The sequence below is a fragment of the Eptatretus burgeri genome, chromosome 5 (assembly GCF_056783735.1).
Source record: "Eptatretus burgeri isolate ZD-2024b chromosome 5, Ebu_testis_v1, whole genome shotgun sequence".
NCBI classification, from domain to species: Eukaryota; Metazoa; Chordata; class Myxini; order Myxiniformes; family Myxinidae; genus Eptatretus; species Eptatretus burgeri.
The window spans coordinates 32,736,564-32,759,377 of NC_140965.1; the positions used below are offsets into that span (position 1 = coordinate 32,736,564).

Consider the following 22,814-nt stretch of genomic DNA (forward strand, 5'->3'; position numbering starts at 1 on the left):
ACTGTTTCTCCCGTTTCGCTTCGTCTTTTCTCTAATTGAATCTCCATCTTACTTCACGTAAAGGGTTGGTCGTGGGCTAAATACGCCCGATAATTAATCGGAACCGTCGAGGTTGAGGATAACACCGCTCGGTTATCCCGATAGTACGGAACGGGTCGCTTAAAGTGGCCCGTGTCCGAAGTCGACCTGCGGAGATCGCCCGGTCTACCCTCCGTGTGGGTACTTAGGTAGGTCGAATTTGGCGAACAACCCTATCCCACGCGGGGGGCCGATTGGCACGATCGTGGTGAGGCCGAAAGGCCCACCCGTGACTAGTTCCCGGTGTTAGTCCGAGAGGGTCACGACGGGATTGTCCGTCCGGTGGGCGATGTGCCGCGATTCGAGTTACGTGGCCGCTCGCACGCCGGCGGGCGCGAATCCGCAACAATATATATATATATATATATACATATATATATATATATATGTATATACATATATATATATATATATATATATATATATACATACATATATGTATATATATATATATACATATATATGTATATATATATATATATATATATATATATATATATATATATATATATATATATATATATATGTATATATATATATATATACATATATATATATATATATGTATATACATATATATATATATATATATATATATATATACATACATATATACATACATACTCATGTATATGTATATATATCACACGATATCTCAAAAAGTTGTGGATGGATTTGGATTAAACTTGGTGGACACGTTGGATGTGTAACAAGGAATAATCGATTCAATTTTGATGAAGATCCAAATCCATATCCGGATACGAGAATTTTTTAATTTTTCGAATGATTCTTCACCTTTGAGAAATAGGGTCAAAAACGATACACAGCAGGATGTCAAAAAGCTGTGGACGAATCTGGACAAAAACTTGGTCCACACATTGGGAGTGTGACAAGGAAGAAGTGATTAAATTTTGGTGAAGATCCGAATCCAGATCCGGATGTGAGAATTATTTCATTTTTAAAGTAATTTCAACATTGAGAGATGGTGCCAAAAACGACATACAGCATGATATTTCAAAAAGTTATTGGGCCCAACATGTTCTACTGCATCAGGCATTGCGTGGCGGAGGTAAGCGCTCTCCCAAGTGCCCTTCTAGTGTATTTCTGTTTTTGCCAAGAAAGATCTTTCTTTAAAATATAATTTCAGCACCCTTGGTGCATATATGTTCTTCAGCTTTATGAGATTTCCTGTTTTTTTGCATAAGCTTATTTTAAATATGTTTGCATTGCCAATGAAGCTTTAAGGTATACATGCAACTGTCTAAGCTAATTGTGAATTTTTTTTGAATTTTTTTTTCAAGAAAAAACACATCACCACTGCACACTGCTTCTTTTTGGGTGATGGTTTATCACATTGCCTAAACGAGATCTCTCTCTACTCTGCTGATTCAGTCTTTTTATTTTTTTAATGGTTCCAACAAGATCACAAGTAATATCTTTTTTACGATTCCAAATATTATATATTTTGGTTATAAACTCTTTTAAATAATGCTTGTACACTGCTGTTGATGGGATGTGCTCTTAAAGCCATCATACACCTTTCATCCTTGAGAACGGAGTCTGTCTTGGGTACAACCAGATGGCTGGTGTCTGGTTTACAGTTTCCCATTGAATGACTAATCGTCTAATGAACATCTGAGCTCCAGATCACATTTGTTTGTGTGCTGCACGCTGAGCTTCGAGTGTAACTGAGAGCAGGCTATGGTTCATCTTTTATAGACCTTTGAAGATCCAGCATGGTGTAGAAAGTATCGAAAGTGATCTTTGCTAGACTTTAAAATGGCTTCTTACTGCACATGATGATAATGATCACCAATGACCTATATTCTTTACAGAGCGCCGGGTCTGTCAAAGTAGTTTCTTGGTAAAGGTTATGCTTGGGTGGTACTGGATAGTGCTGTGTGATTTGCTGTTACGAGTGTCAGTCTCCTGAAGCAGTCTCCAGTCAGTCAAGGCAGGAATTTGTTATTTCTTGAGGGTGCTGGCACTAATTTGCTTAAATTTTCACAAAAGACACCATGGGATACTTACTGTATATTAAGAGTCTATACACAAAATACGTGACCCTCACACCTGTGACACTTGGTGATGCTTTGCATGATCACCCAACTCCCCCCCCCCCCCCGACCACCCACACACACACAAAAAATACTTGAATGAGAGTGAAGTTACCTTTATATATTTTCGATCAGTTTCGTTTTTGCAAAAATCTTTTATACGTTTGGTGGCATCTGGCAACCCAGTCAATGATTTATGTTTTTTATATTAAATATGTTTTGCAGTTTATTTATCGTAATGCCATCTTTTCATATGCACAACTTCTTCACATGCTTTAACAAAATTATTACATCAATCTAAGGCTCATGGAGGAGCTTGTACATAAATCACATACAAGACAAAGACAATATTAGACATCAGTGTGCTTTTATGTGAGTTACAAGGATATATGTAGGTTTTACACAATGGACAACCACATATGGTTTTATGGGATTTGAAGCTTGGTTCCCTTCCTCATGAACTAAGTGGTCAGATGGGATTGCTCATCGGCCAAATCAAATCTGAATGTACTTTGTAAATTCGTTTATTGCAATGCAAAAATGCAAAAAAAAATATTCAAATATTTTTTCAAAATGGCCGCCATAGCGGCCATATTGGATTTTGGACCAAGTCCAAAATCTAATGGCATGATCCTTGGACCATACCTAACCCCTCCACCAAGTTTCGTCGAAATCCGTCAAGGAGTTTTTCCGTAATACTGTTCACAAACAAACAAACAAACAGAAAGGGGTGAAAACAGTAACCTCCGATCTTCGATGGCAGAGGTTAACTAGAGGCTGAGCACTCGGGAGAGTGCAAAACCTCCACGCCAATACTGCTGGGTCACTCAAGTGAACCTTATATCTTATTCATTAAATATGATGTCAACAGTGCTGACAGAGTTATAGTTCTTTTCTCCAACATTTTTTTTTTTTTGGGGGGGGGGGGGGGTTGGAAATCACTTAAAACATGTAGAAATGCAAAAAAAAAAAATTTTTTCTCTAAAATTTTTTTTCTTTTGGGGGGGTGGGGGGGGACCAAGTCCAAAATTTAATGGCATGATCCTTGGACCATACCTAACCCCCCACCAAGTTTCGTCGAAATCCGTCCAGGAGTTTTTCCGTAATACTGTTGTCCCGCGGCCCGGGACAATGGAAGGCCAACCCAACCTTTTTATTCGCCACCACCGCTCCCAAAGCCACCACATCACATTGATCATAATACAAATCCCATTGATTGATCTCCGCCAAACCCACTCTCACGCGGGAACTGCTGGCATTTAATTCAACAACGTTAAACTGCATCACTAGAGCAAGGAAAAACACATATGCAATGAACAGCAATCCACAACCCACATCATGAGTCCGTCTCTTGGTTGTTGACTCGATGTTGTGACTCGCGACTTCCTTTAACGCCACGGGCTCACCACAACCTGTTGAAGCTGCCTGAACAACACCGGCGCGCATTGCCTCACGAACGCTGCCAAAGCGCGGGAACTCATCGCGAGCGAAGCGCGGGAACTCATCGCGAGAGCTGATACGGCTCTCGCCGCTCCCGAACCGTACATCACCGCCGCAGGCAGCAACGAACGGCCGCTCCCGTTGCATCGACGCGGCTCCTGCCGCCAGAACCTCGCCCTCGGTACCCGACGAAGGCATCGAAGAGAGCACTGGCACACCTGGAGGTACGAACCGGAGATCCAGCCCGAGGTGCGCCAGTCAGTCCCGACCCAAAAGGGCGGGCCCCTCCCCTCGCACCACGAACACCGAGAGCCGGGCGCATCGACCTCGGTAGCGCACTGAGATGTCGGCCCTCGCAAGCGGTGCAATCGCTTCACCGGTGTACGTGTACAGCGACAAGGCCGTCTTGACCAGGCTAACACTGCGAAGACCACGAGCCGCCTGCTCACCCATGACCGACACCGCAGCCCCGGTGTCCACGCAAAACACAGTCGGCTCGCCATTCACTTCGACCTCCACTGTGAACGGCGTCGTCATCTCCGAACCAACGGAAAACAGACTCAACCATGGTTGCATCTCCTGCTCCGGGCCGCCGGCATCGCCATGCCCCGGTTGCAGGCCGATCTCCAGGTCACTGGGGTCCTCCCGCACCTCGTCATCCAAGACCCCAACGGAGGCCCCCGCCATCCGACACACACGCTTCAAATGTCCCACCTTGTGACAATGCAAACACACGGTGTTCTTATACGGGCACATCTGTCGCAGGTGCGGACCCCCACACCCCCAGCACCCCTGGAAAGCCACTTCGCTCCTGGTGCGACCGTGCTGCGGTGCGCGCCCTCGTCCCGCACCGCCAGGCGCGCGTGCAACCTGCGGCACTTGAGTCATCGCGCGGACTCCGGGCTGCGCGACCTGCGGCACTTGAGTCATCGCGCGGACTCCGGGCTGCGCGACCTGCGGCACCTGCGCGGTCACCGCGTGGACCTCGGGATCAGCCGACACACCCCAGTTGGAGCTACTCATTACGTCCTGGCCAGCGATGGTGCGGACATCCGTGAGTGTCTGCTCGACAGACGAAGCAGTCCCGACCGCCGAGTCGAATGTGATGTCGGTCAACCGCAGGATGGCTGCTACCATCTTTGCGTCTCGCAGACCAGAAATAAAACGATCTCTGAGCCGTGCCGGACGCTCCCCTGTCGTGAACTTGCAAGGCACCGCCGAATGCTTCACCTGTGTTACGAAGTCTGCAACGCGCTCCTCGCCACCCTTAGCGAGGTGATCGAACTGGAACCGCGCGAGATGCAACGACTTCTCTGGCGCCAAGTGGGTCTTCATTTTCGCCACGATGTCCTGAAACGATAGCCCGTCATCACTGGGCTTATTTGGAGCCACCAAATCACTCAGCAGCCGGTAGTGCTCCTGTTGTGATAATAAGTGCCATACTGTAATTGGCGGCAACGGTAATTGGGCAGATGTGGCAGCACTGTATATGAAGGTCAATGGCTGGTGTTGACACGTATACCACGTACTCCGTGGAAAGTCATGCTGGAACAGTAATGGTATGTTGTATACTATATTAGGAATAATGTACTCTGAGGAATGTAATTGGTGTTAGAGTATGGAGTTTAACTTCGTTATTATGTGATGCGTATGTGGTATTTGCCTTCAGTATTATGTGTACAAGTTATTGTATTTTGTTATTCTTACACTATGTATATTTATGTTGTTGTAGATATGCGTATGGGTTTTGTGAGAATAAAGCCGATCGAAAAGGTTTATTGTTGATTACTACAACAGCTCCGTTGATAGCGAGGCGAGCAAGATCGCCTTGTGTTTCTCTGCATCATCTACATCATTCGCGCAAAAGTAGCAACCCAACTGTTCAGAAAACAACTCGAATTCATCTCCTACTTGGTTGGATTGGACCAGAAGAGCGCCGAGGCCTACACTGTAATGGAGCGTTTGCTGAGACCAGAGAGGCTGGATTCGGATCCCAGTTCACCCACGGCAGCACAAAAATGGAAACGCTGGTTAAAGACGTTCGAAAACTTCCTGGGAGCTCTACCACAGGATAATCTGGATAAGATGAGTCTGCTTACAAATTTTGTCTCACCAAGACTATACGAAACTATATCAGAGTGTACCATTTATGATGAGGCTATCCGTACTTTACAGTCACAGTACGTAAAGCCCACTAATGAAGTGTTTGCACGCCATCGTCTTGCAACTCGCCGCCAGCAGGTCGGAGAGTCCTTAGATGAATACCTTCTGACTCTGAAAACGTTAAGTAAAGAGTGTAACTTTGGGGCTGTAACAGCAACTCAACATTGCGAAGAATCCATCAGGGATGCCTTCATTAGCGGCCTGCAGTCACCACTGATCAGACAACGTTTATTAGAGAATAAGACTTTAGATTTAGCTACCATGTTTGATCAGGCTAGATCTCTAGATTCAGCCCAAAGAAATTCAGAATCTTATTGTGTTATTCAACCTTCTCGTTTATTGGGTGCTGCCTCATCCAATCAGAATACCGGTGAAGTGGAACCCACAACTGTAATGGCTGCTACGGGTGTTAAATGTTTCTTTTGTGGTTTTTTAAAACACCCACGTGTAAAATGTCCGGCACGAGAGGCTGTGTGTCATAAGTGCCAGAAAAAGGGTCATTTTGCTAAGGTGTGCCGTAGTACTTCATCAGTAGCTACTGGTGCTTGTGCAACTTCCTCTGATCAGGCAACGCTAGCGGCTGTGTCTTCTGCCGCTGCCCCAGGGGTGTTATCAAAGGCGGTTGTGAGGGTCACGCTCAATGGAGTGGAATTGGATGGCCTTATTGATAGTGGTAGTTCAGAAAGTTTTATCCATCCCGACCTCGTTAAGTGCCATTCCTTAAATGTACATCACACCCAAGGCAATGTTTCCATGGCATCCACTTCCTTCACCGCTCATACATCAGGGTTCTGTCAAGTCAACATCAAAGTAAACGGTCGGTGCTACCAAGATGTGCGTCTGTCCATACTCCCTCAGCTGTGTTCAGATATAGTTTTGGGCCAGGATTTTCAGGGACTGCATGATAGTGTTACACTGACATATGGAGGTAGTTTGCCTCCTCTTGTTATCTGTGGACTCAGTACACTATGTGTTGACCCTCCAGAACTGTTTGCCAACTTGACAGTTGATTGTTATCCTGTTGCTGCTCGATCACGCCGGTACTCTCCCGATGATCGTAAATTCATTGAAAAGGAAATTCAAAGGATGTTGAAGGAAGGTATTATAGAGCCCAGTAACTCCTCTTGGCGTGCACAGGTTGTTGTCGTTAAGAACGAAACTCACAAGAAACGCTTAGCCGTGGACTATTCAGAAACTATCAACAAATTTACACTTCTTGACGGGTATCCTCTGCCTCGTATAGATGACACTGTTAACAAGATTGCTCAATACCGTGTTTTTAGTACGATTGACCTCCGTAGTGCGTATCATCAAATCCCCATCAGAAATGAAGATAAGCCATACACCGCGTTTGAGGCCTGTGGACGCCTTTATCAGTTTGCTCGGGTTCCCTTTGGCGTCACCAACGGAGTGGCTTGCTTCCAACGTATCGTGGATTCTTTCATCCAAGAAGAAGAACTGGTTGGAACATTTGCTTACTTAGACAACATTACTATTTGCGGCATGACTCAGGAAGAGCATGATGCTAATCTCACGAAATTTCTTGAGGCTGCGAAGAGAAAGAATATAACTTACAATGAAGACAAATGCATCTTTTCAACTAACAGGCTCAGTATTCTCAGATATGTGGTGGAAGGAGGGGAAATGCGCCCGGATCCGGAACGACTCCGACCCTTGCAGGACTTGCCTGTGCCTCGGGACATGAAATCGCTCCGACGCATCCTTGGCTTCTTTGCCTATTATTCACAGTGGATATATGACTACTCAAGCAAGATCCGCCCACTGTGTGCCACTACTACATTTCCCATGACAAGGGAAGCAGAAGCGGCTTTCCATATACTTAAGCAAGACATTGAAGGTTCAGTGGTGAGGGCGATTGACGAATCCATACCCTTCGAAGTTGAGACCGATGCTTCGGATGTAGCAATTGCTGCAGTCCTCACCCAGGCAGGACGTCCAGTAGCCTTCTTTTCCCGAACCCTTCAGGGACCCGAATGTCGTCATGCTTCTATTGAGAAGGAGGCCCAGGCTATTATTGAAACAGTTCGCCACTGGAGACAGTATTTGACAGGCAGACATTTTACTATAAAGACAGATCAACGATCAGTGAGCTATATGTTTGATAAGCAGCATAAAAATAAGATAAAGAATGATAAGTTCATGCGTTGGAGGATGGAATTATCTTGCTATGATTTTGACATTGTGTATCGTCCTGGTCGAGAAAACATTCCCTCTGATACATTCTCCAGGTCTTATTGTGGGATGGCATGCCACGATCGACATTCACTGTTTAACCTCCACGAAGCCTTGTGCCACCCAGGGGTTACCCGCTTATACCATTTTGTGAAATCTAAGAATATGCCATACTCTGTCGAGGATGTCCGGCAGGTTGTTGGATCTTGTAGAATATGCGCAGAATGCAAGCCCAAGTATCACCAACCAGATAAGACTCGACTCATAAAAGCTACTCAGCCATTTGAGCGTCTCAATATAGATTTCAAGGGGCCTCTTCCGAGTACAGATAAGAATCAGTATTTTCTTAACATTGTGGACGAATATTCACGGTTTCCTTTTGTATTTCCTTGTGCCGACATGACCACTTCCACGGTTATCAAGTGCCTCTGTCAGCTGTTCGCTATTTTCGGAATGCCGGCTTACATTCATTCGGACCGGGGACCCTTCTTCATGAGCAAGGAATTACAAGACTTCCTTGCCAGTAGGGGGATCGCTGGAAGCAGAACTACTAGCTATAATCCTCAAGGGAATGGCCAAGTGGAGAGGTTCAATGGTACCATTTGGAAGGCAATCACAACGGCTTTAAAATCCCGTAATCTACCCATCAAATGCTGGCAGACTGTTCTGCCTGATGCTCTCCACTCAATTCGTTCACTGTTGTCTACAGCAACCAATGCTACCCCTCATGAAAGACTTCTGAACTATTCTCGTCATTCTTCCTCGGGAGCCTCGGTGCCTACTTGGCTCTGCAATCCTGGGCCAGTCCTGCTGAAGCGTCACGTACGCATGAATAAAACTGATCCCCTTGTGGATGAAGTCGACCTCCTCCAAGCAGGACCCCACTATGCCCATATTCGCTACCCAGATGGCAGGGAAACTACGGTCTCTGTTAGACACTTAGCCCCAATTGGAACCCCATCCAAGAGTGAACCCCAAATTCTACCTCAGGCTTCTGAAGAAAATGTAATTCCCCAGGGTAGTCCCCAAGACGCACCCTACTCAGAGGGGGATGATCTCGTTCCTGATATTGTTCCTGCAACTCCACAGCAATCAGATGCTGTGGATAACCCTCCAGTGCCAAGAAGATCTGGTCGCACCATTCGTCCTCCTATTAGACTAGATTTATAGAGATAGATATCTCGGAAGGGGGTGAATGTTGTGATAATAAGTGCCATACTGTAATTGGCGGCAACGGTAATTGGGCGGATGTGGCAGCACTGTATATGAAGGTCAATGGCTGGTGTTGACACGTATACCACGTACTCCGTGGAAAGTCATGCTGGAACAGTAATGGTATGTTATATACTATATTAGGAATAATGTACTCTGAGGAATGTAATTGGTGTTAGAGTATGGAGTTTAACTTCGTTATTATGTGATGCGTATGTGGTATTTGCCTTCAGTATTATGTGTACAAGTTATTGTATTTTGTTATTCTTACCCTATGTATATTTATGTTGTTGTAGATATGCATATGGGTTTTGTGAGAATAAAGCCGATCGAAAAGGTTTATTGTTGATTACTACAACAGCTCCGTTGATAGCGAGGCGAGCAAGATCGCCTTGTGTTTCTCTGCATCATCTACATCATTCGCGCGAAAGTAGCAACCCAACTGTTCAGAAAACAACTCGAATTCATCTCCTACTTGGTTGGATTGGACCAGAAGAGCGCCGAGGCCTACACTGTAACGGAGCGTAGCCTCTGGCTCACTGGCGTAGCTCACTGGCGAGACCCTTGGCTCCGTAGCCTGGAACCGCACGGGTTATTTGCCGCCCTGCACACGCCGATCCGAAGATCCTCGTCAGCCAACTGTGATGTACTGAATAGAAGATGCTTAGCAGGCAGACACGATGCGGAGGAACAGTCGAGCCGGGCTGTGTTGCACAAGCGCGAGCGCGGGCGTACTGTGCCCGTGGCTCTCCTTTATTGCGTATTCGGCACACTCACGAGCCGGGCGACTCCAGCATTACTACAACACCTCAGGCGGCGCGCACACCTTATATCCCTTGCAGACCCGATGACCACGCCGACCCCTCCTCCCATCATCATACCCATCATGCATCATCATCATGCCCCGCCCTGCATGCCCGCAGGCTACACCACACTACCAAGTTTCATCGAAATCCGTCGAGGAGTTTTTCCATAATACTGTTCACAAACAAACAAACAGAAAGGGGTGAAAACCGTAACCTCCATCCATCTTCGAAGATGGTGGAGGTTAACTAGAGGGGGAGCACTCGGTAGAGTGCAAAACCTCTGCCGCCAATACTGCTAGGTCACTCAAGTGAATGTGATATCCTATTCATTCAATTTGACGTCAACAGTGCTCACAGAGTTATAGTTTGCAACTTTCCCTTTTACTTTTAACTTTTACATACTCAATTCATTCGTCATAACTATTCATTCGTCATAACTAGATTCCTTGAGACAGAAATTGATTTTATGTGGGTATATCCACCTGAAGTTCCAAAATCAGCTGCAATTTTAATTTTGGCATGTTCTTTTGTTGGAAATCACTTATAACATGTAGAAATGCAAAAAAAGAAATCGAAATTTTGTTGTAAAAAAAGTTGCAAATATATTTTTTTCTCTAACAATTTTTTTTTTGGGGGGGGGGGGGAGGTTGGAAATCACTTAAAACATGTAGAAATGCAAAAAAAAAAAAAAATTCAAATATTTTTTCAAATTGGCCACCACAGTGGCCATATTGGATTTTGGACGAAGTCCAAAATCTAATGGCATGATCCTTGGACCAGACCTAATCCCCCCAACCAAATTTCGTCGAAATCCGTCGAGGAGTTTTTCCGTAATACTGTTCACAAACAAACAAACAAACAAACAAACAGAAAGGGGTGAAAACAGTAACCTCCATCCATCTTCGATGGCAGAGGTTAACTAGAGGGGGAGCACTCGGTAGAGTGCAAAACCTCTGCCGCCAATACTGCTGGGTCACTTAAGTGAACCTGATATCCTATTCATTGTAGGTCAAAACGGATCAGACTCTACTGAACCACGATTGAATAAGCTAAACTAGATCAATGCACATGTAGAAATGTCCAAAAAAAAATCGAAATTTTTTTGAAAAAAAAAAGGTGCAAATTTCTGGGTTTTTCTTTCTCAAACATTTTTTTTGGGGGGGGGTGCTGGAAATCACTTAAAACATGTAGAAATGCAAAAAAAAATCAAATATTTTTGAAATAATGGGAATTTTTTTGAAAAAAAGTTGCAATTTTTTTTTCTCTAACAAATGTATTTATTTTTGGTTGGAAATCACTTAAAACATGTAGAAATGCAAAAACAAAAATTCAAATATTTTTTTCAAAATCGCCGCCATAGCGGCCATATTGGACTTTGGACCAAGTCCAAGATCTAATGGCATGATCCTTGGACCATACCTAATCCCCCCACCACGTTTCGTCGAAATCCGTCCAGGAGTTTTCCGTAATACTGTTCACAAACAAACAAACAGACAGGGGTGAAAACAGTAACCTCCGTCCATCTTCGATGGCGGAGGTTAATAATAACTAGCCAAACCCACGCTCCACGTGAAGTTTCTAAAGTGAGGGTTCGTTAGGACGTCAATATATCCAGTGTTCACAATGTGATTTATACAATTTCTTTATATACAATGTTTCTTGTTACATTTTTTGTGTCAAATGCACCTTCTGAGGTAGTCAGCATGTGCAGAAGAGGGTTTTTCATTGCAGACGCTGTTTTCTAGGAGTGACATTACGCCTCTCAGCAGTGACGGTCTGTCGACGACAGACGTAATGACGTCAGCGAATGAGCACTGATGTCATGACATCGTTACGCCTCTCAGCGGTGACGTCACACGTCGCCATGCAAACGAATGTAAATATTGAAAATCGCCAAAAAATTATCAAACCTGTCCGTCTGTACATTAGCCTGTCCGTCTCACATAGCCTATGCTGTACATTAGACCACAGAGCACCCACATGCCGAAAGTGGCGACAATCCGTCCGGCAGTTTCGGAGGAGATATGTCCACAAAATATGGCTTAGCGTATGTCATGTCCAGGAAAATTTCCCATGTCCAGGGAAATTCCTCTTTGTGACACTGTAAGTTCAAACATCATCAAAAAACATCAAACATCAAAAGGAATCAGAAAACAGAGTAAAAAAAAACATATTGAAGATGGACTAAACAGCAAAATGGCTAAGAATTTAAATTCAACACTTGAATTACACATGGTAAAAATGATTGTTTGAAAATGTTCTTCGTCATGGGCCCAACACAAAAGCGTCTCCCTGATGGCAGTTTTTCAACAAGTCTGCACAAGAAGTGGCTTTCATCGGTACATACATGCATAGTCTTCCTTTCCAATGCTCGCAAATACAGACACGCCATGCTGGTTGAAGGCCCACCCACTTTAAATGCCAGCGATATGACCTTTCTCTGTCATGACTTATTCCGCACATTTAGATAACTACACCATGAAACCAAATTAAATGACAAGACACTGATCAGCAAGGAATTGGTTAACATCCGCATCACTCATGAGTTAACACCACACCAGGCATGTTGTAAATTGGTAAAGCAGTACTCTTAAAAATTCCCCATCCCGACTGCAGCACATCTTTTGTTTTTCACTTTTCTCTACTGAAATAAACTGCTTCCTTACCTTATCAATAACAACTTCAAGGTTTACCCTTTTACAGCAGAAGTTCCATCATCTCAATGGAATGAGGAGAACCCCCCCCCCACTCACTTTCTGTATAAATAAATAAACATGAATTAAGCAAACAAACAAACAAATAAATAAAGATGTCATGCAAAGCACGATACTTACAAAGTCCATAAAACAAATTTGACCTTTAAAATAATTGGTGGTTGAATTCAGTGACCTGATATGCAGATCCCGTTCAAATTTCAAGTCAATCAGATGAAAATCGAGGATTTGAGAAACTTAATAAAGTTGTCGACCTTTGGCCTATGTTGACCTTTTGACCACAAAAACAATAGGCTTCTTGCTTATGACAAATTCCATCAGGTGGTGAAGTTTTGTGAAGATCGGTTTAAAATTGTGCCCTATAGGAAATTTACATAAAAACAGACAGACAGAATAACACACACAACCAACCAATATACTTGGAAAATTTTCGATTTTCCCAAGTAACAAAGCAACGGACAGAAGACTGGCTTATAGTGGACAGAGAAGCATCATAATTACTACCCTTGATGACAAATAAAATAAATAAATTCCCTTACTATTAAACATTGCCACATCAAAGGTAAGACAACTTACCATGAATAACCACTATTCACACAAATGCAATCATTTGGAAGGGTGTTTCTTCATTTTTGGACATTCGATTTACCATGAACGAGTTTTAAAGTATCACACTCACACAACAAGTAAATTACATTCGGATAAATATTTGTCAAAGGGTCGTTTGTGAAACAATTAGAATATAAAAGGAAAAAAAAAACGTGCAACAGTACCTGCAATACTTCTCGGCAAATGTAAGCAATCCACTCCTCCCTCAAGCTGTTTCCCTTGGTGTTCCTGACCAATTCCGTGACCGAACCAGCTCCACAAAACTCCATCACCAACTGATAATCAATAAACACGTGATGTCAGGGTGGATCCTCAAGACAGGAGTTATCTTTTGTGATCGAAGGCTCGTGGAGGAGCTTGCACATGTATAACCTATATAGGGCAAGGACGTTGGCATAATTTGGTATCCTTTTACACAAGTTACAAGGACATTGGTAGACATTGGACAAATCCACACAGCCTACGGGATTTGAACCTGCTATTAGAGCAGCCTAAGTCGAGTGCTCAGATGGGAATATGGCAAACAGACTGACCTTTTTGATTTTCTGGCTGTTGAAGCCCAATTTTTTTTTTTTTTTTTAATTCATCAGATACTGTTGCCATTTCATGCAGAAACCTTGCATTTTGATATATAGGGCAAGCTATTAAATGTTTTGTTTATTATGGCCAAGCACTGATTAAGCTTCATAAAACAGAGATAAAATAATTGCTCATTTGAACCCTGCTCACGGAAGAGCCAAGTAGTGTGCATAAAGGTAGTCCGAGGTTGAGGTTCAGAAACAATGATACCGTGAAATAAAGTGCTCAAACATGAAGCTACAATCAAACTTAAAACAAAACAAAAAATCAAGGTTCATAGCAGAGTGACATGACAGAGGGTAAAAAGCCATACAGTGATTATGGGGCAGTGCTGCAGTGAGTGAGAGATAGAGATAGAGATAGAGATAGAGATAGAGATAGAGATAGAGATAGAGATAGAGATAGAGATAGAGATAGACAGAGAGAGAGACAGAGAGAGAGACAGAGAGAGAGACAGAGAGAGAGACAGAGAGAGAGACAGAGAGACAGAGACAGAGACAGAGAGACAGAGAGAGAGACAGAGAGAGAGAGAGAGAGACAGAGAGACAGAGAGACAGAGAGAGAGACAGAGAGACAGAGAGACAGAGAGACAGAGAGACAGAGAGACAGAGAGACAGAGAGACAGAGAGACAGAGAGACAGAGAGACAGAGAGACAGAGAGACAGAGAGACAGAGAGACAGAGAGACAGAGAGACAGAGAGACAGAGAGACAGAGAGACAGAGAGACAGAGAGACAGAGACAGAGACAGAGACAGAGACAGAGACACAGAGAGACAGAGAGAGAGAGAGACTGAACTCATAAGCCCACAAGTAAAGGCCCAGTCACACCTTGACGTTTTAGCCAGCTCATGCCGATTTTTGGAAAATTTGTGTAAAACGCTGGTACACGTCGAATACGTTATGGGTAAGTTTTGATAACATTGAGAGCACGCTGAAAAACACTGACATACGTCGTAGTACGCTGGCTTTAAACGTTGTACTTTTCGGTTGTCCTCAAATTTTCCATGCTTGAAATTTTAAGACTTATGCCAGCGTATGACTCACACGTTCCGCATAACGCTGGCCATAAGTTGTAGCCACGTTACGCGATCGTTGACACACGTTACTTGTAAGGTACTCACAAGTCAAAACACGTCGAGGTAATGTTTAGCGTACCCGAAACTTGTTTCTAACCTATGAGTAACGTGTTGTAGGAACGTTACGCAATCGTTGACACACGTCGACACACGTTACTTGTAAGGTACTCACAAGTCGAAACACGTCAAGGTAATGGTTAGCGTCAGTGTTCCAGACTCCCTGGGGTTTTTTTTCTTCTTCTTCGGTATGACGGTGATGTTGACACTTCGATTTCTAGTGCGGTTATAATATAATATAATTAAAAGGCTGCCGCTCAACAATTTAAATCATAACCGCACTAGAAATCGAAGTGTCGACATCACCGTCATACCGAAGAAAAAAACAAAACAAAAAACAAAAAAAAAAAACAGGGAGTCTGGAACACTGACGCTAACCATTACCTTGAGTGTTTCGACTTATGAGCACCTTACAAGTAACTCTTGTCGATGTGTGCCAACGTTCGCATATCGTGTGTACAACTTATTCCCATCGCATGCGGAACGTGTGTCATACGGCAAGTACGTTGTAAAATGTTTAACACGTTTATAATTACAAGACATACTCCACTTAATACGATGTATGATAGCGTACTTTAGCGTTTTATTCACACAAACCAAACTTACCCATACCGTATTCGACGTGCGCCAGCGTTTTAGATGCATTTTTCAGAGGTCGGCATATGCTGGCAAGATCGCCAAGGTGTGACTGCGATGTTGACACTTCCATTTCTGCGGCGGTTATGATTTGAATCGTTGTGCGGCGGCCTTTTAATAAGCTACGTCACGTCATCGTCGGCGATGCGTGTAGCGCGCTATGCATAAGTTAGACCATCGTTGGGCATAGGTGGAAAGGCCGACAACAGGCTCAGCATTCATTGGTATAAATTAGCTCTAACATAACGAAACGTTCTGTGTCTGTTACTAATATGTTATGCATACGACCAACTCTTTATGAATACGTCCGAATCTTCAAAAAAACATCAAAAGTTCAACGTAAGCCAGCGTTTTACATACATTTTAATACGTTGCCACCGCTGGCTAAAACGTCAAGGTGTGACAGGGCCTTAAAAGGGGTGCATTAGATAGGGTTACTGGGGGTTGAAAAGATTACAGAAAGGGATGAGGGTTGACATGAGATGGTGGTACAACGCTCACTTGAAGTTCTGAAGGGAGGAATGAAATTGAACCGTCTCAGGGATGCAGTCACACAAACAGGAGAAAAGAGAAACAAGAGTGAAGATGTGCAGGAAGCTGGATTTTGTGAGTTAAAGCATGGTTACTGGAAAAACGTGTGCATGCTAGAGGAGCTAGGGAGGGTCCAAGGCCTAAGAGAGCAGATGGAGCTCGACCGGAGAATAGACAGTAAAAATAGGGGCAATACACCTGGACGCCCACCTGGTAGAATAATGATACTGAGTAGGAAGTCAATGTGGGACAGAATCAGCAAAACTTACCGATGAACCAACGTTAGAGCAAATACTAATTTTGGGGGACAACCCCCCCCCCCTCTGTAAATTTGCTTCGACCCCAATTTTTAAAATAGCATGAACAAACTTTGGTACATCCCAGGTGATGAATGTTGTGGTAAAATTTCATCAAAACCGTGTGTGTAGTTCCAGAAAGAAGTTGCAAGTATTTGTGGATGGATGGATGGACGGACGGACGGACAATGCGACATTCCATAAGCTACCCACAACTACGTTCCAGGTGAGCTTAAAACCAGAAAGTGCACCAACTGAACTTTTTTTATTCTCACTGTGACAAGCCACAGTTATTCTTGTTAAATAACAACAGTACCTCTTCTCACAGGTGTGTGGTCATGTGACCGGACGTGCAGATAGTAATAACGGTTCGCTGATTTAGAAAAGACTGTGTTGCCTTTGAAGAAAAAGGAGGAAAATCTCACAATATGATGAAAATACAACTTTAAACTTTATCTTCTCAACATCATGACCAACTGTTTAAGCATATTTAGTCACTTTTCAAAGACCTTTAAGACTGCACCTAAAGAAAAATGGCACATCATCTGAAATATAACCAAATTGAGTAGCATTGTAGTTGTACTTTTTGGGGATGTCATGGTGGATGAAGAGTGATCAAAAAGTCTTGCACTTGAAGTGAGTTAATCAACAAATCAAGAAAACTTGTTTTTCTACATTTTCATCATACAACTTTTTTTTCACTAAATTGTTTCCAAATAGTCATTTTAAAACGATTTAAACCATTTTTCTTTCAACTGAACCTATATATATATATATATATATATATATATATATATATATATATATATATATATATATATATATATATATATATATATATATATATATATATATTAAATGTAAGGGCACAAATGTTTTTTTTACCGAGTAACCATTGCCGTACAGGGCGTGAACACTGCAGGTGTCATGCTGCGGCAGGCTGTGGCATTACTGGTTGTGCATTTCATCGAGACGTGTAAGATGGATTAGGGCTTTCTCCACTGGTCCTTTTTGTACTGTATGGGTGTAGCCCGGGTCGCGGTTGGTGGTGGTCACATGGTTGGGGCTTCATATGTCACGACTCGCCCACTGGGGGCTTGAAGCACGAGTGGCGTCGGAAGCAGCCTGTACGGTCATGAGCAGTGGCCTGTGGGTCGTGTGCCTGTAAGAGTGCATCGAGTACGTAATAAAGCGGAGTTACGGGCATCGTACGCTCACACTCCCGCTCGTGGCAATAAAGCAGGGTTGTGCTATCCCCTCGCTCGTGTCTGTCTGTTCGCACCTCTACCATGTCACTACAGTTTGGCGACGAGTCTGTTTCGGATCGACGTATGCAGAGTGCCTGGGTTGCATCAGTATTGACTTGGAGTCTTTGGCCGGAGCGATTGGATCGCTGGAGCGGGAAACTCAGCGCAACTCGCGCGGTTCGAGTTCGACACCTGGCGAGGGTCCCAGAGAAGCGCATCACGAGTTTCGCGCGGCTGCACACACAGTCTTCGGTGCGGGTCGAGTCCTGCAGCCAGACGTCTCGCCGGTGCCTGCGAGTCACGTCGAGTGAACGATGGCCGCGCTCGGAGTTCGTTTTATTTCTGCTTTGCAAGCCTCGGGAATGGTTTCTGCGATGCCACGGCTAAAGGACGAGGACATTAAGTTCAGCTCAGACGCGGCGTCGGCTGTCGCACAAGCGCAGAGGGATGTCTGGAGTCTCGATGGTCAGTGCGTGGCAGATGATCCGAAGGTCAGCGCGATGTATCAAGCGCGCACAGCCGCACGCACGGTCTTCTGTGCGGGTCGTGACTGAGCGTTGCAATGCAGTCAGTCGGACGGCGGTCTGAATATTCGGGGACATCTACGGTGTATGTGCCGAGAGTCATTGCCCATCATAACGGTCATGGATGTCGGTGTGCGAAGCGACCCCTACGTCCTGGGTCGAGACCTGCTGCCGGTACGGTGTTTTGTGCATGGCGTACGCTTTTACGCCCTGGGTCGAGGCGTGCAGCCTGGGCATAGCGATCCCGGCGACCCGGGGCAGGAGATGCTGCCGATGTTGAACCTGTTTTCAATTGGTCCGAAGGTGACAAGACCAATGACAGTGGAGGTCGAGATGATCGGGGCACTGATCATGTTTCGAGTTGAGTCCGCTCGTGCACTTCCCGGTCTACGTCTTTTTAGGTCTACCCTCGCATTGCACACGTATACTGGTGAAGCGCTACCGGCGGTTGGCAGGGCACACGTCTTGGTCGCCCATCAAGGTCAGCAGGTTGCGCTCTCGCGGTTCGTGGTGCGAGGCTCGCGGCTCGCGGTTCCTGTTTCGGAGTTCGTACTTCCAGGTGCACCTGTGCCTCCTTTGAGATCCGAGGGCGAGGTTCTGGCGGCAGGAGCCGCGACGATGCAACATGGGCTGCCGTTCATTGCTTCCGGCGACGACGATATACGGGTCTGGAGCAACGGGAGCTATGCCAGCGGCGACGGTCTCTCGCGCTCCCGCTGTGCTCATGATACAGTGCACACCCGTGTCGTGCAGGCGATTTCAGCGGGGGATTGGAGTGAGCCGGTCGCATTCAAGAAGTTCGCGGAGCGCGACCATCAAAGGTGTCCTCTGCGATGTTTGGATGGAGACCGGCGAGCAAGTAGTCGCAACGTCGTGACATCCAAGAGGCGTACACACGATGTGATTCATAAATTGCTGATTGTTGTACGTTTGATTCTCGCTGCACGAGTGATTCGATTTAGCATTGTTAAAGCAAATGCTGACAGTCCGCATGTGAGCATAATGTGTTTGGTTGGGGCCATTCAATGGGATGACCGATATGATCAATGTGATGTGAAGAATGTGCAGACGATTGCTGCGAATAAAGATGTCTTTCTGGTCTCCAGCTGCGAGGGCAGTCCACGGTTCGCTACCCTGTCATGTGTGGGGATTATATTGGGAGAACGCGCTGTACGGAAAGGGGAGTTTACATCTGCGCAGACGATGTTTTTATTGCTTTATGGCATGACTGAATGTGATGCGTGGTTTTGTATGGGATTGCTGGGACTGCAGCCGGCTCATTGCCGGTTTGACTCGCGTGTGGGACTCAGAGATCGACTCAGAGCCGGGGCTGGTTCGCTGTTCAGCGTCACCCCCACCCCTGATATTGCCAAGGTCAGCCATAGTGGTGCCGCGGGGCTTGCAGGCTCGGGGTGTTTACCTGATTCGGTCCTGTCTGAGGGAGATGTGCCAGCTTGTCGACCAGGGGCGTTTGATGGGGCTTGTTGGCCAGGGGGCGCGGGAGGTCATCGCGACCTCGCCGGAATGCGGGAAAGCATCAGCTGCCTGGGGGCGCTTCTGCTGCGTCGTGATGCTGTGCTTCCCAACTTGCTTCTTTATATCTTTGACACGGCCAGGGTTTTGTGGTCTGCAGCCATCATTGGGTTTGTCGTGCAGTTCAGTACTCGAACACCTGTCCACTGCATTTTGGGATGCAACTCGAAAGGATGAATGATGTGCCAGGTTAACACAGCGGCATTGAGGTGGCAGGTTGTGCAGATGAAGCACGTTTTCTTTTGTGTCGTCTCATCTGGGTTTGATTCACGGCATTTTATTCCTCTTTGCTTGTTTATGTCATGGTTTTTTGTTTTCTTTTTTTTTCACCAGTTGTTTCTTTTGTATCATGGTGCCAGTGCGTTTGCTGAATGCCATTGTTGGCGCTGGTTGCTTTCTGTGTTGTAGTGCCTATGATTTTTGATTGATGTCGTTTTGTTCCGCTTTGTTTTTATGCCGATTTTGCTTATCAGTATAAGGGTCATGTTATACTCATGTTTTTAGTGGGGAGGAGTGTACTCTATGGGCGTAGCCCGGGTCGCGGTTGGTGGTGGTCACGTGGTTGGGGCTTCATATGTCACGACTCGCCCACTGGGGGCTTGTAGCACGAGTGGCGTCGGAAGTAGCCTGTACAGCCATTAGCAGTGGCCTGTGGGTCGTGTGCCTGTAGAGTGCATCGAGTACGTAATAAAGCAGAGTTACGGGCACCGTACGCTCACACTCCCGCTCGTGGCAATAAAGCAGGGTTGTGCTATCCCCTCGCTCGTGTCTGTCTGTTCGCACCTCTACCACGACATTACAGTTTTACGTTTTACATCTGACAGGATGGGGCACAACCACAAGTAGCACACGTACCTCTACACTGTCCAATCTGAGTTTAACTCCCGACCTGACAAACTGCGGCATTTGTGCTTTGCTGGCAAGACGTTGCATCACACAGTGCATCATCTCTTGGAACAACGTTAAGCGGGGTGTCCCATCTGTTAGGATTAGCTGGTGGACATTAAATATGCAATGCTGTCTTTTGTGAAAAGTAAACGAGTTATGGCCAACAAACTTAACAAACCCCAAAATGCTGCGACCTTCGGTTTAATGCCAGGCCTGAGTAGCTGGTTCGTGAAAGACTTGGGCCAAAACCCTTCCCAACCCAACCCCACAAGAATGTATGTCTAAGTGGGGTAATTTAAAGTCGTCATTGTAATAGTTTCTCAGCGGCCTTCTTCTTCTTCTTCTTCTTCTCCTACTTTTCTGAAGTTTACATATGTTGTGGTGCTTTTCTTTGTCCTAATTATTGAGCAAATATTATATTTATCTGAAGCTAAATTGGCTTCACTGGTATGATCAACACAATGACCCCCAAAAACATGGTTCACCATCATGTACCATCAATTTTGTCAAGTTTGAACAGCAATGATATCAAAGAATAATTGTTACTCTTTGGGCCAAATCGATTTTGGCTAACATAGCGAAACCACCAATGTTTAATGATCCAAGGTATCAGAAAGATCATCCAGCAGTTTAATCGTGACAGCACCAGGAGAGTGGCAAAGAAAGCAGATGTGTTGAGTGAGCAAGGATGGAGGAATTGAGGGGTAGACCTCGGCTGAGATGGGAAGATTGTGTGAGGAGGGATGTCAGTAAGGTGAGGTAGTGGATAAGTGGAGAGGATTGGCTGGGAATAGAGGGAATTGAAGAAGTAGTGTACCAATGGTGGGGGCAGCAGCAACTTGGTACCATTAAGCCTCACCCCATATAAAGAAACTGAGGAAGAAGAAGAAGATTCACCAGTAACTTTGCATTGCAATAAACAGCTGCAGAGACTTCCATCGTAAGGCTAACGCAGGCTGTACGTGTCATTTAAGGTTTAAATATAAGCTTACATGGTTTAACGCAGAAAAGAGAACATTTCACATTGTCATGAGAACTTTCACTATGACATCACAGGTTTTCAATGATGAAATAATCTTTTTCAACATCGAGTTCCTTTCTCGACACACTCGAAACATGAAACCCAGAGCTTTTGCACATTTGTTTGAAAAGTTTCTGTAGTTTGAATTGATGCTCGTATCATGGGTAAAGTATTAAGGACAGTTTCAACATAATATGAGGGGCATTCAAAATGTTCCACGAACACGATACTGTACTCCATTACATACGTCAAGGTTTATATTTTTCAATCCAATTCGTAAGAAAACGTTTTCTTGTTGTGAAAACGAAAAAGCCTTGGCATATCTTGAACTTGTGAGTACCTCGTTGATATGACTTTGTGAATGCCCCACATAAATGTCCAAGCAAATGTTCGGACCACAAGCCTGGTATGTCACATAGCAAAACTAGAACAGCACTTCTTGGTGGAGCGCATACCTCCGCCCTGTAATGCCTGATCCACGAGAACATACCGGGCCCAATACATTTTTGAGATATCATGCTATATATCGTTTTTGGCCCTATCTATCAATGATGAAGAATCACATAAAAAATTATAGTAGTCGGATCCGGATTCGGATCTTCACCAAAATCAAATCAATTTGTCCTTGCAACACACCCAACATGTTCACCAAGCTTCATCTGAATCCGTCCACAACTTTTTGAAATATCGTGCGATATATTGTTTTTGGCCCTATCTCTCAATGGTGAAGAATCACTTTAACAATTCTCATAGTGGGATCCGGATCAGGATCTTCACCAAAATCTAATCATTTCGTCCTTGTCACACACCAAACCAGTCTACCAAATTCCGTCAGAATCCATCCAAAACTTTTTGAGGTATCCTGTTCACAGACAGACAAACAGACAGACAGGGGTGAAAACACAACCTCCGTCCACCTTCGGTAGATGAGGTAATAATTCGAGGATAAATCCTCAAAAGCCACCAATTCACAGGACACGTCTCGCTACGTTGCTGCTGTTCAGTGAAAAGCCAAAATGATTGCACAGACTCTAATTATAGTTATGTCACATAGTATAATATTAATTATTGCACAGACTATAATAATGGTACGTGTTCATGTAAGCAAGTTTAAAGCCAGATTCTAGTGTTTTCTAAATTACAAAAAAAAAGGA

At 44.6% G+C, this 22,814-nt stretch overlaps 2 protein-coding genes and 1 long non-coding RNA gene across 14 annotated transcripts in view; 1 reads left to right on the forward strand and 2 right to left on the reverse strand.

Moving 5' to 3' along the window:
* LOC147026185 (traf2 and NCK-interacting protein kinase-like) overlaps positions 1–22,814 on the reverse strand; it is a 162,658-nt gene that overhangs the window by 89,185 nt on the left and 50,659 nt on the right. For all 12 annotated transcript variants that reach the window (XR_015058141.1, XR_015058142.1, XM_085881320.1 and 9 more), the window contains exon 5: positions 13,437–13,547. Coding sequence is in view for 10 of the 12 variants with exons in the window: in XM_085881320.1 (XP_085737446.1) it covers positions 13,437–13,547 (111 nt within the window). In the remaining 2 variants the exon portion in view is untranslated. The remainder of the gene's footprint in view (positions 1–13,436; positions 13,548–22,814) is intronic.
* Positions 1–22,814, forward strand: part of LOC147026186 (uncharacterized) — a 52,181-nt gene that overhangs the window by 2,811 nt on the left and 26,556 nt on the right. The window contains exon 2 of the long non-coding RNA XR_015058144.1: positions 16,580–16,673. This is a non-coding gene — a long non-coding RNA (uncharacterized LOC147026186). The remainder of the gene's footprint in view (positions 1–16,579; positions 16,674–22,814) is intronic.
* On the reverse strand, positions 3,103–5,371 carry LOC147026187 (uncharacterized). Its single transcript, XM_085881313.1, has 2 exons — positions 4,539–5,371; positions 3,103–4,478 (listed from the first exon to the last, which is right to left on the reverse strand). The coding sequence occupies exons 1-2, from the start codon at positions 4,908–4,910 to the stop codon at positions 3,834–3,836; spliced, it is 1,017 nt and encodes a 338-aa protein (XP_085737439.1). The 5' UTR covers positions 4,911–5,371; the 3' UTR covers positions 3,103–3,833.